At 50.7% G+C, this 14,059-nt stretch overlaps 1 protein-coding gene across 2 annotated transcripts in view; it reads right to left on the bottom strand.

The window, feature by feature from the left end:
• tnfaip8l1 (tumor necrosis factor, alpha-induced protein 8-like 1) overlaps positions 1-14,059 on the bottom strand; it is a 99,123-nt gene that overhangs the window by 45,661 nt on the left and 39,403 nt on the right. Inside the window, exon 1 of one of the 2 annotated variants that reach the window (XM_072482722.1) lies at positions 12,604-12,767. The exons of the other annotated variant lie outside the window; for it this stretch is intronic. Coding sequence (XP_072338823.1) covers positions 12,604-12,631 — 28 coding nt within the window. The 5' untranslated portion in view covers positions 12,632-12,767. Of the gene's footprint in view, positions 1-12,603; positions 12,768-14,059 lie in introns of those variants that run through there. 2 annotated transcript variants of the gene reach the window in all.

The following is a 14,059-nucleotide window of genomic DNA, read 5'->3' on the forward strand; positions in this document are numbered from 1 at the left end:
GGCCCCGACTCAACATGGCGTCGGTGTTCAGGGGCCGGCCGCACAGGAAAGTAGGTCCCGTGGGGGGAAAAGGCCGGCCCACCGATCGACAGGCCTCCCCCCGACCCTTCACCCAGAGTTCCTGCCGGCAGCGACCAGGGGTGAACGGCGCCGGCGGGACTCTGTTGTATCTGCGCGGCCACTCGGCCCATCCGGGCCGGAGAATCGGCGGCTCTGCCGATTCCAGCGGCCCACGGCTGGCGCCGCGTCAAACCCACCGGCGCAAATGCCGCCAATTTTCCGCACCTCGGAGAATCGCGCGCTGGCGTCAGGGCGCGGTTGCGGCGATTCTCCGACCGGGCGCGGGGCTCGGAGAATCGCCCCCTATATTTCGGACTTCCATCACCCGCAGTATATTGCCTTTATTTATTTTTTAAAAATCTTTTTATTGGCTTTTGTCATATTTAGAAACAATTGTGTATATATATTACATTTTTCTTGCCCGCGCAAATTTACTTCATTTTACAGAGGTTCATTTTGTCCTTCATTTAACTAACTCTATGTACATTTTGTTGCCCTCTGGATCAGTCTATGATTTCCCCCCCCCCTTTCCTCCACAACCCCCCCACACCCCTTTGGCTTCAGCACCCTTCCTTATCTCTTGTGGTTTCCCCATCTTCCTTCCGCCTCCCCCCGCCCCGCGTTGCGCAGTCCTTTGGGTCATTTGTCTTCTTTTTTTTTCTCAGCTTACTCCTCGTTGTTGGCCTCGAACAGGTTTTGGAACAGGCCGACGAACTGCCCCCAAGTATCCAGGAAGCCTTCCTCTGACCCTCGGATGGCGTACTTAATCTTCTCCAGGTGGAGAAATTCCGAGAGGTCAGCGAGCCAGTCTGCAGCTGTGGGTGGTGCTGCCGATCGCCACAGTTGAGCAGGATTCTCCGGCGTGCGATTAGGGAAGCGCGAAAGCAAGGGCATTGGCCCCCTTCCCCATGTGTAACTCCGATACCCCGAAGATTGCCACGATTGGCATGGCTTCACGCTCACCCCCACAACCTTGGACATTGCCTCGGAGAAGGCTGTCCAGAACCCAGCAAGCTTGGGCCAAGCCCAAAACATGTGGGTGCGGTTGGCCGGGCCCCTCTGGCACCGCTCACGTTTGTCCTCCACCTCCGGGAAGAACCTGCTCATTCGGGATCTGGTCAAGGGGCGCTCTGTGCACTACTTTGAGCTGCATTAGGCTTAGCCTTGCACAGGAGGTGGAGTTTGCCCTGCACAGTGCTTCGCTCCAGAGTCCCCATCCTACCTCTGTCCCCAGTTCATCCTCCCATTTTTGTCTGGTCTCGTCCAGTGCTGTTCGAGCTCTGTCCAGTAGCTGTCCGTATATTTTCCCCACATAGCCCCCCCTTCTTGCTGCTTGTGCCTATCAGGTCCTCTAGTAGTGTGCTTTCTAGGGCCCCGGGGTACCCTACTGTCTCTTTGCGGAGGAAGTGTTTTATTTGGAAGTGTCTCAATTCCTGTCTATTTGCTAGTTTCCACTTCCTCGTCAGTTCATCCAGTGTTGCCAGTCTGCGCCCTACGAAGAAGTCCCCGACCGTCAGTGTGCCGCCGTCCCGCCTCCATCTTCTGAAGGTGGTATCTAGCATGGCTGGGGAGAAATCTGTGATTGCCGCAGATGGGGGACATTTTGGTTATCCTGAAGTGCTGTCTCAACAAGGTCCACGTTCTCAGCGTGGCCGCTACCACTGGGCTCGTTGTATATCTTGCTGAGGGGGTATTTTGCCTTTATGATGGATTGGGTTAAATTTGGAATGGTCTTTAGCATAGTGCGAGATATTCCAGTTACATACACAAAATACATGTAGGGTCAGGATTTGGTTTAACTTCATATGTTTTGGGTTTATGCTTTTTTTTCACTTCTAAATAGCGTGTAGATTTGCACTGTAGCTAGAAACAATGAAATGGTTAAAGTTGCTGAAGTCCAGGATGCTATATTATTGGAAGTGTTAGGGTACAATTTATCTGACTGCACTGTCTAAATGCAGGATGTGTGATTTGTGCCTGTTGATTTATATTTGTGGCCACATTGTGAAATGAGATAGCCAAGACAATCTTGAGATAAAGGGTAGCACAATGGAGCGCAGGATGATTGGTTACACCCTAGATAGTGGATTGGTTTGCATCCGAGCGCTTGAAGGAACCATATCATTTCTGGGGGCATTGTTCCTTTTCATGCCATAATGAATCGGCAAGGACAGTGTCCGTGAGAGATGATGGCGTGCAAAGTTTGTGAGCTTTCATTCACAGTAGTAAAGTCAGGATTGATGAAGGTTACCTTTCTACCCAGGGAAAAGTGGAATAATTGCATTCATTTCTCTCTTATGCCTTTCTTTCAGAGGCATTGAAGACTTGATCAAGCACAACAAATTGATAGTATTGCAGTGGTTTGTCAGATTTTGAATTTGCCTACCATCAGGCATGGGAGACAAAATAATCTTCAGCTCATTCAAGAATAGTTAGATGGTGGGATGAGGGGGGAGGGGGTCGGGAAACGGAGAATACATTTATTTTTTGAAATTCTGGATGTGTGAACCAAGATAGACCACATCACCTCCTTCATCTGCATACATCCTATGAAACTGAGCGTCAGCAAAATCCTGCAGCCAGAGGTTGAGAATCATAGAATTTACAGTGCTGAAGGAGGCCATTCAGCCCATCGAGTCTGCACAGGCCCTTGGAAAGAGCACCCTACTTAAGCCCCACGCCTCCACCCTATCCCCTTTAGCCCCATAACCCACCTAACATTTTTGGACACTAAGGGCAATTTGGAAAGGCCAATCCACCTACCTGCACATCTTTGGACTGTGGGAGGAAACTGGAGCACCCGGAGGAAACCCACGCAGACACGGGGAGAACGTGCAGACTCCGCACAGACAGTGACCCAAGCGGGGACTCGAACCTGGGACGTTGGAGCTGTGAAGCAACTGTGCTGACCACTATGCTACCGTGCTGCCCACATTAGCAGCTAGATGGCTGGTCACAGAAATAGCGGGACACATTTGATTGACTTGCTGTAATTTGTACTCAAGTGACATTAGCATGCTGTATTGCATTAATTTAAAATGAATGCCTCGATTAAGCTTCGCACTTATAAAAAAAATGAACATATTTAGAGATGATAATGACTAAAATGTCTTGTGATTATTTCCTTTAAGTTAACAGTGCACTAAAAGTAACATAAACACACAATTGGATTACAAAGATTTATAACTTGTACAGTTAGGAGGACCATAAAGCATGTTGCTGGAGTCGTTGAAAATTGGTTTCAGCACTGCATCAAGATAGGCGATGCGATGTAATTTCAGCTACCTGAATACAAAGATCAGCTGAAGGAGATAGTCTCGCCTCATTTCATCTGCACACACACTACAGTGCAAATACAGCCAGTGGAAAATAAAGTAAAAATTCTTCCACCAGACAACTGAGGAACTCCTGTAAACTTCAGTTTGAATCTTGTATTGCTTCAATACAGTAGACTATTGGCTAATTGATGATGTTACTAGTTTCAGGTCAGCCAGCCTGAGGTATTTCCTTAGGTACGGTCGGGTTACCCTCTCTCGTAGACAGTCCAACCAGCTGGCATATAGGAGTGTGTCGGCCTTGCCCAATAACTAACTGTACAAAGGGTAACCTGTACTAGGACCTAATAAAAGGATCCAATTGGGATTGGAACTACATATTCTGCCTATCACACAGTCTTGTTGCGTTGCAGTATTTTTATGACAACACAAGTTATTGCACAAAGAAACATATCCCTCATTGAATCCTTCCTCAATTCAAGTAATTACCAAACCCTCCTAGAGAACAAGAAATATTATAAACACAGTTCACACTATCTCTGTAAATGGATTTGACTAAACATCTTATGGTTGATCTTCTCATTCAGATAAGTCTCAATAGAGAATGAGCAGGCAGAATTCAATCCAAAAAACTTTAAGCATCATTTTGGCCGTGTTTGGCAGGATGTTTCTCGTTGGCCTTTTGGGTGAGATCCTTACTGCTATTCATCCAAAGTTTTGTCATTTTTGGGGGCCTTGGGGATTTCCCCCTCGGTCAAGCCCACACTTATAATTTTTTCATCACTGAAGTGCTAAATGCGGCAGCCATACCGGCTCCTCCGAGATTGGGCCGCCAATTTGAAAGGGTCCCCTGATCTCTAAGTGAGCTTGAGGGTCCCCCACACCTCTCCACCCACAGGCAATGTCATCCCACGCACCAATGGACATTACCCCACATCCCCCAAATGAGGACAGCCCGCCAAACGGTCGCTGAGGGCCTCCTCTTTTCAGGCCTTCCTATCCTCCCTTTTGGATCCCCAATTCAGGGCCCCCACCCTTAACTCCCCCAACCTTTATGAGGCCCCTTCATACCTGGGCTTCATCTCCCCACCCTTCATACATCCTGTCATCTCCCCTTTCATGGGCATGGCCTCCTTCAGGCCCTGACTCTTGGCAGTGCCACCTGGGCACCCGAGCACTGCCACCCTAGCACTCTGGCAGTGCCCCCGTCAGCCTGGCCATGCCACCATGGCACACTGACAGTGCAAAGGTGGCAGTGCCATGGTGCCCAGGTGCCAGAGGGTGAGCCAGGGGGGCACCCTTCCCTTTCCCTGACCATCCAGGGGTCTCCAATGACCTGAGAGACCACCCATGTGTTGTTACGCCTGGTCCAACCTATGTGGACCTTCACTAAACAGCACCCAGTCGAGGCTTTGTTGGGGAGGCCCTTAGTTCCAGGGTGCCGAAAGAATCCGGCACATGCATATTTAAATGACCCGTACGACTGTATAGCTGGACCTTGCCCAGTGAGGGTGTGATCCAGATCGTGACGTCTCGCGAAGTTCAGATGAATCGCACAAGATGTCTCAAGCGTTGCGAATCTTGCAAGAGTTCTCTCGCGAGATACAACGACCTCGTCGCGTCACCATGCCATGCACGACGAGGCCAGTTAATTGCGGCATGCATGTTTCTCCTTGCCTGGCAAAGCTTCCTTCCAAAGCTTAGCTGACTAACTGACTGAGCTAAGTCTCCTCATTTACCTTCATGTTCCCAGTAGTGGGAATGCAGAAGGCCCATCAACAGAACTGGCTCCATCCTCCTTTCTTTTGAGTGCGTGGGCTTTTATTTTGCTTTTCTCATCAATAGGGACCATCATGCTCAAGTTGGTTTGGACTGGACAATTGGGGATCACTGTCAGTGAGCCTCGACATTCCGCAAACGTGGCTTTAATGCACATCCTCATTACCACAAAAATGGCTGCAGCCCAGGGTTTTACTTTTAATATAGATCTGTGCAAATCAACTTCTGTTAAAACAAGGAACATTTAGTTTCTTGCTATTTTTAAAAATAAATTTAGAGTACCCAATTCTTTTCTTTCCCCATTAAGGGGCAATTTAGCGTGGCCAATCCACCTACCCTGCACAGCTTTTTGGGTTGTGGGGATTGTGGTGTTGGGTGTTCTAACACACAGAAGAGCCAACACAGTTGCATATGGTACGACACTTGTTTATTTAAACTCACTATTTACAACTTGGTCTTTGCACTCTGCACGTGGGGGGCTCCCTGCTTGTGGTGTTTCAACAGCTCTTTCATGCTTCCTTCTCCCCAGACCTACTGACCTCCAGGTGTCGTGCTCGTGCTTTTTATGTGGTTGGTGTTCTTGTCTGTGATTGGTTGTGGTGTTGTGTACTCTGATTTGCCTGTTAGTGTGTCCATCATGATGTGTGTGTTTGAATATCATGACATCCCCCCTTTTTACAAAGATATGTGCCTACGTGGTAATAAATATGATCGTGACGTGAGTGCATCTAAGAGTGTGTGTGTGTCGTGTGCAGCATGTGTCTATGACGGAACTATGTACATGGGGCGATGTCGAGTGCGTCACATGAATCCAGTTGTACCATAACATAACAGAAATTCGAACGAGAGAAGAAGAAAAAAAATTTTGAACAGTTGTCCAGTCAGACGACATCTGGAACGATAAACAACAACAGGTTATCATGTAAAATTGTCCAACTTATTAAACATATGAACTGTATTATAAGTCCATTCTAATGGGTTTGCGACGAATTCGGGTTGACCGCCTTAAGGGTGGATCAAGAACCACCGGCTGCTGTGCAGGCATGGCCATGGGTGGCGATGGAAAGGGCGTGATGTGCGGCAGCTCCACAAAGTCATCCTCGGAAGCCTGTTGAGGATCTGGCGTGTTGTGTGGCTGTGAACGTGGAAGTCGGCGAAGGGCGCGCCGATTGCGGCGACGCACGGAACCATCCGGCATGCGAACCAGGAACGAGCGGGGAGCCACTTGTCGGAGGACTTCGGCCGGTGCTGACCAGCCACCATACGGTTGATGGACGCGTACTTTGTCTCCGGAGGACAGGGGGGGCAGGTCCGTCGCTCGTGTGTCGTACCGACCTTTCTGGCGATCACGCTGCAGTTGCATGTCCCGAAGAACCGCCTCATGGTCTGTTGTCGGTGCCAGGACGGAAGGTACCGTCGTCCTGAGGGAGCGACCCATTAGTAGCTGCGCTGGCGAGAGGCCCGTGGATAACGGGGCCGATCGATAGGCCAGCAAGGCAAGGTTAAAGTCCGATCCGGCATCAGCCGCCTTGCACAGGAGCCGCTTTGCGATGTGGACACCCTTTTCAGCCTTCCCGTTCGATTGTGGATGCAGAGGGCTGGATGTCACATGAGTGAAACCATATGCTGCGGCAAAGGACGACCATTCACGGCTGGCAAAACAAGGTCCATTGTCTGACATGACAGTCCTTGGAATGCCATGGCGAGCAAACGTTTCCTTGCAGGCCCCAATGACTGCGGACGACGTCAGATCATGGAGAGGCATGACTTCCGGGTAGTTTGAGAAGTAGTCTATAATAACAATGTAATCTCTGCCGAGCGCGTGAAATAGGTCAACACCCACCTTCGCCCAGGGGGACGTCACCATCTCGTGTGGTAGAAGTGTTTCCGGAGGTTGCGCCGGCTGAAACCTCTGACAGGTTGTGCAGTTGAGCACCATGTTGGCTATGTCTTCATTAATACCCGGCCAATATACCGCCGCCCGGGCCCTTCGTCTGCATTTTTCGACACCCAGGTGGCCTTCGTGTAGTTGACGAAGAATCATCTGGCGCACACTGTGTGGAATGACGATCCTATGCGATTTCATAAGGACCCCGTCTATATTGGTGAGATCATCTCGCACATTGTAAAACTGGGGGCACTGCCCTTTTAGCCACCCTTCCGTCATGTGGCGCATCACTCGCTGCAGCAGAGGGTCAGTCGCCGTCTCTGCGCGTATGTGGGCCAGACAAGGATCATCAGCTGGCATATTTGCTGCTGTCAGAGTCACGTGTGCCTCAATTTGACGCACGAACCCCTCCGCATCTGGTGGTGTGCTCACTGCTCGGGAAAGAGTGTCCGCCACTATGAGTTCCTTCCCCGGAGTGTAGATCAGTTCAAAATCGTACCTCCTGAGTTTGAGTAAGATGCGCTGGAGGCGAGGAGTCATGTCGTTCAGGTCTTTGTTAATGATGTTGACCAGGGGGCGGTGGTCAGTTTCGACCGTGAATCGTGGCAGGCCATACACATAGTCGTGGAACTTGTCCAGTCCAGTTAACAAGCCCAGGCATTCTTTTTCGATTTGCGCGTAGCGCTGTTCGGTAGGGGTCATGGCTCGTGAGGCATACGCAACCGGGGCCCATGATGACGTGCTGTCTTTTTGCAGGAGTACCGCTCCAATACCAGATTGGCTGGCGTCTGTTGAGATCTTTGTAGGGCGAGTCGCGTCAAAGAAGGCCAGCACTGGTGCCGTGACCAGTTTGTGCTTGAGCTCCTCCCATTCCTGCTGATGCGACTGGTGCCAGTTGAATTCCGTCGATTTTTTTACGAGATGGCGCATGTTTGTTGTATGAGAAGCCAGGTTGGGAATGAACTTCCCAAGGAAGTTGACCATGCCCAGGAATCTTAAGACAGCCTTCTTGTCAGCCGGTCGTGGCATGGCTGTGATGGCGCTAACCTTGTCTGCATCGGGACGGACCCCGGACCTTGAGATGTGGTCCCCGAGGAATTTCAGCTCCGTCTGGCCGAAAGCACACTTCGCACGGTTGAGACGCAGGCCATTTTGCCGTATGCGGGTGAAGACACGTCGAAGACGATGCATGTGTTCCTGCGGAGTGGTGGACCAAATGATGATATCGTCCACATATACACGTACCCCTTCGATGCCTTCCATCATCTGCTCCATAATGCGGTGGAATACTTCAGATGCCGAAATGATGCCGAATGGCATCCGGTTGTAGCAGAATCTGCCAAAAGGGGTGTTGAATGTGCATAGTCTTCGGCTGGCCGGGTCCAGTTGGATCTGCCAGAATCCTTTGGACGCATCCAATTTAGTGAATATGTTGGCTCGCGCCATCTCGCTGGTGAGGTCTTCTCGTTTTGGGATGGGATAGTGTTCCCGCATGATGTTGTTGTTCAGATCTTTTGGATCTATACATATACGGAGCTCGCCAGAGGGCTTCTTTACACAGACCATGGAGCTGACCCATGGCGTGGGCTCCGTGACCTTGGATAGGACCCCTTGGTCCTGAAGAATCTGCAGTTGTGCCTTGAGGCGGTCTTTGAGAGGCGCAGGAACCCTGCGAGGTGCGTGAACGACAGGGATGGCGTCCGGTCTGAGTCGAATCTTGTACGTGTGTGGCAATGTCCCCATGCCTTCAAAAACCTCCTGGTTGTGAGCGAGGAGGGAATGGAGATTCGCGTGGAACTCAGCATCCGGGAAGTCGGATATCTCATCTGGAGAGAGAGACATGATGCGCTGTACCAGGTGAAGGACCTTACACGCTTGTGCGCCCAGTAACGAGTCCTTTGATGAGCCCACAACTTCGAAGGGGAGTGTGGCCGTGTACCCCTTGTGAGTCACCTGTAGCTGGCAAGATCCTACGGACGGGATAACGTTCCCGTTATAGTCAACCATTTGAAGCCGGGATGGTGTGATGAGTGGTTTGACCTTCATGGCCTGGACTGCAGAGTAAGCAATCAGGTTGGCGGATGCGCCGGTGTCCAGACGGAAGGCGACGCGCGATCGGTTGACCGTCAGGGTGGCACACCACTCATCGTCTGGATTGATGGCATTGACCTTGTTGACATCAATGACGGCAACTCTGAAGTCATCCTGGTCATCTGCATCACTTAACTGGAAGTCTTGATGCGTGGGCTGGACGGTCCTGACTCGTGTGCGAGGTTGTCGAGGATGCGCCGGATCCATGGGTTGAGCCGCACGACAGCGGGCTGCGTAGTGGCCTATCATGGCACATCTGTTGCACTGTTGGTATTTTGCAGGACATTGCCCTTTTAAGTGTAGACCTCCACACTTGCTGCACGTCATGACGTCACGGCGTTCGTTGCGCCACTGCGCATGCGCAGTGCGATCTTGCGGTGGGCGCGCCTGCGCAGTGCGTCCCTCGTTGTGGCCGTTATTCTTGGCGCGCACCTGCGCGGGAGACCGCGAAAAGCGCGGGAAGCGGCCGCTGTCGTCCGGGCCGTGGGGCGGGAAGAAATCGACGGCCTGGATGCGTTCAACGTCGTGGGCGGCCTGGCTTGCCGATTCGACGGCTGGGGACCCCCTCCGTGCCAACTCGGACGCCTGAAATCGGGCAAAACGGCAGGTCGCATTTTCATGGAGGACACAGGCTTCCACAGCAGACGCTAAGGTGAGGCTCTTTATTTTAAGAAGCTGCTGGCGTAGGCCACTGGAGGCAACGCCAAAAACAATCTGGTCCCTGATCATGGACTCTGTGGTGGTGCCGTAACCGCAGGACTGCGCTAGAATCCGGAGGTGCGTCAAAAAGGGTTGAAAAAGCTCCTCCTTACCTTGCAGGCGTTGCTGAAAGATGTATCTTTCGAAAGTTTCGTTTACTTCAGTTTGAAAGTGCTGGTCCATTTTGAGGATGACCGTGTCATATTTGGCCTGGTTTTCGCCTTCCTCGAACACCAGTGAATTAAAGACATCATTTGGGTGGGGGCCTGCGTAGAAGAGGAGCATTGCAATCTTCGAATCATCCGAGACATTCTGTTTTTCGGTGGCACGGATGTACAGGTCAAATCGCTGCCTGTAGAGCTTCCAGTTGGTGCCTAGGTTCCCCGTGACTTGCATCGGCTGCGGTTTGCCGGTGTGGTCCATGTCCAGAATGGCAGGTTGGTAGGCAGGTATCGATCCACTCCTGTACCATGTGGTGTTGGGTGTTCTAACACACAGAAGAGCCAACACAGTTGCATATGGTACGACACTTGTTTATTTAAACTCACTATTTACAACTTGGTCTTTGCACTCTGCACGTGGGGGGCTCCCTGCTTGTGGTGTTTCAACAGCTCTTTCATGCTTCCTTCTCCCCAGACCTACTGACCTCCAGGTGTCGTGCTCGTGCTTTTTATGTGGTTGGTGTTCTTGTCTGTGATTGGTTGTGGTGTTGTGTACTCTGATTTGCCTGTTAGTGTGTCCATCATGATGTGTGTGTTTGAATATCATGACAGGGATGAGACCCACGCAGAAATGGGGAGAATGTGCAAACTCCACACGACAGTGACCCTGGTCGAACCCGGGTCATCGGTGCCGTGAGGCAGCAGTGCTAACCACTACACCACCGTGCTTTCCAAAACAAGGAACACTTATATTCATTGTTAAATTGATACAAATATTGGGCGAAATTCTCCCCCAACGGCGGGATGCCCGCCGACTGGCGCCAAAGCCGGCGCAAATCAGACGTGCATCGCGCCGGCAAAAAGGTGCGGAAGTCTCCGCATCTTTGGCGGCCTAGCCCCAACATTGAGGGGCTAGGCCGACGCCGGAGGGATTTCCGCCCCGCCAGCTGGCGGAAATGGCGTTTGTTGCCCCGCCAGCTGGCGCGGAAATGCGGCGCATGCGCGGGAGCGTCAGCGGCCGCTGTCAGTTTCCCAGCGCATGCGCGGGAGCGTCAGCGGCCGCTGTCAGTTTCCCGCGCATGCGCAGTGGGGAGAGTCACTTCCGCCTCCGCCATGGTGGAGGCCGTGGCGGAGGCGGAAGGGAAAGAGTGCCCCCACGGCACAGGCCCGCCCGCGGATCGGTGGGCCCCGATCGCGGGCCCGGCCACCGTGGGGGCACCCCCCGAGGTCAGATCGCCCCGCGCCCCCCCCCAGGACCCCGGAGCCCGCCCACGCTGCCTGGTCCCGCCGGTAAATACCAGGTTTGATTTACGTCGGCGGGACAGGCAATTCCTGGGCGGGACTTCGGCCCATCCGGGCCGCCAACCGGATGGGCCGGATTCCCGCCCCCGCCCAATCTCCGGGAGCGGAGACTTCGGCGGGGGCGGGGGCGGGATTCACTGCGGCCAACGGCCATTCTCCGACCCGGCGGGGGGTCGGAGAATGACGCCCATTATTTTAAAAAGATCGAAATTCTTGAACTATAAAAATTGGCAACTAATATCCAAAGTCAGGGGACACCTGGGCAAGCAAATATGAGAGAGTTCCAGTTCCTCTACTTGGGAGAGCAGTATCTAGCAGGCACTTTAATTCAGTTCTGCATTGCTGGGCGCAGGTGATGTATTCAAGCTGGTACCTGCAGATTTGCAGGACCCAACAGCATTCTGGCCCTTGGCTGACATCCTTTGCCGACATGAGGGCTATGGAGTTCTACAGGCTGGAGATGCTTTTTAGAAAAGAAAAAGACAGGGGCAGCAGTGGGTTAGCCCTGCAGCCTCACGGCACCGCGGTCCCAGGTTCGATCCCGGCTCTGGGTCACTGTCCGTGTGGAGTTTGCACATTCTCCCCGTGTTTGCGTGGGTCTCACCCCCACAAACCAAAAATGTGCAGGCTAGGTGGATTGGCCACGCTAAATTGCCCCATAATTGGAGAAATGAATTGGGTACTCTAAATTTTTTTTAAAAAAGAAAAAGACCCTTTTTCACGCTCCAAAGCTATTATTTCTGCAATGCCTGATCAAGATCCAACTTGTAGACATAGCATCTCATCAGGTTACTCAAAACCTGGTTGTGAAGCCAAGAAATGCTGTTTACGTATATTATCCGTGTTTTCTCTATTCTCCTCTTGCCTTAAACTTGCTGATAACTCATTATTGCCAGACCCACTGTTCCCAGACGGTTAATAGGATTCAAGCTAGTTTACTGAGAGGGCATATTGAATTTTACAGCTGCCCTGTCTTTATATGTGATCGAAGTACTGACTTGACCAATGCCCTTCACCTGTATAACTTAAGAATATAAACAATATAACTAACATAGTATTAATAATGATAACCTCTCTTTTAACTTAAAAGGCAAAGAGAGAATAAAGAATTTTCTCTGCCAAGTTTTTAAAAAGGTGACCCAGTCTGATTCAAATTCACTTTCAATGCTACTTGCAGCTTTTCAAAATTTGTTTTCAGTAATCTGATTTATTCATGGCGTTTTAAGAAGTTTGCCCAGGTGCACAGAGGCGACAATCGCGGGTAACCAGAACCAACCTCAGTACACTTTGACTAGCAAGAAAGCCCGACTCGTTTTGACTCGCAGTTTGATTCCGGCCCAACTCTTACCTTCCCTCACGTTATCATCCAACTCCATGGCTGGTTCTGATCAACAGTAAACTTGGATAAATCACAGCCAGAGCACAGCAGTGCCAGTCAATACCAACAAATGCCAAGGAATGCCGAATGTGCACCAGTCAAGGACAAAACGGAGAAGAGTTCAGGAGACGCTCTTTATTGGAAGCTGTCAGTCCAGGTTTGCCCTGCCCTGCCCTCCTCCCATCTGACGACATGCACCCTTTCAGCTCCGGTCAGGCAGACAGCTGGAAATAATTCTTCTCTCTTTGATATGATCAGTGCATGCTGAAGGTTGCAGGGTGGAGGTAGCGGGGAGGGTGTGGCTGGTGATGGTGGGGATAAGCACACAGACAGCCACGTTAACCTCACAAACTAGACATTAGAATTTGCTTTCATTTGGCCCGATGAATTTGTATAATTCACCAACAACAGAATATGCAGCGTCTAACCTGAACATCTGTCAGAATTTGTATAAAGGGACCTTACTGTTTGGAGGTAAACCCTCAAAATAAAGGCAGGGTCACACCCCAAAATGCTAACGCATTTTCGCTTTATGGTTTTCGCTGCTGGATTAACAATGTATTTCCAGCATTTCCCTGATATCCACTTTGCACCAAGTGTAAAGAAAACAGTTTACAAATCTCCTACTGATAATGCAAAGAGGAAATTTCTCTCTTCCTTCCTGGACCCACATTTACCAGAAGGTTACAGGTTAAATCCTCAGAGTTTGAGCTGCATTGTACTGGGGCTGCTGCTGTTAGCCCCACTAACAGGTATGGGAAACAGAATTCCTGTACCAGAGGGGTCAGTAGTTAAATACATCACCCGCTGTAAACCGAGTCACTCGACAACAACAGTAACTTGCATTTATATAGCACCTTTCATTTAATCAAACATCTCAGGGTAATTTATAGAAGCCACATAAGGGAATATTGGGGCAGATGGCCAGACACTTGGTCTGAGAGAAAGGCTCAAGGAGTATCTTAAATGGGAAATGAGAGGTAAGAGAGGTGGAGGAGCCAGTTAGCTCAGTTGTCCAGATGGTTAGCATGTGGTTCAGTTAACACCTACAGCACTGGTTCAATTCCCCTTGAATCAAAAATCTCACAACTGAGATTGATACTTTTACCTGATTGATCCTGCCAGTAGCATACGCTTGTCTCAGATTGAGCCATTGTCCAAGTACACACAGCCGGTACAGTCAAACTGCGAATGGCTCATTAAATCAGTTGTGGTTCTTTTGATTGCTCCATACGTTACTTGAATAACCGTGGTAATTCTAGAGCGTATGTATGTAAATGAGCACTGACCCATGTGGGGATGCATCTACCAGACCAAAATCTCAGGCCGATCGCACATCCTCGTGACGGTGATGACTCATTCAAATGTCTGCCCATCAACTTTTGATGGTACTTCCTGTGCCCACCCTGGTGACCACGGGTAATGG

The sequence above is a fragment of the Scyliorhinus torazame genome, chromosome 18 (assembly GCF_047496885.1).
Source record: "Scyliorhinus torazame isolate Kashiwa2021f chromosome 18, sScyTor2.1, whole genome shotgun sequence".
Classification (NCBI taxonomy): Eukaryota; Metazoa; Chordata; class Chondrichthyes; order Carcharhiniformes; family Scyliorhinidae; genus Scyliorhinus; species Scyliorhinus torazame.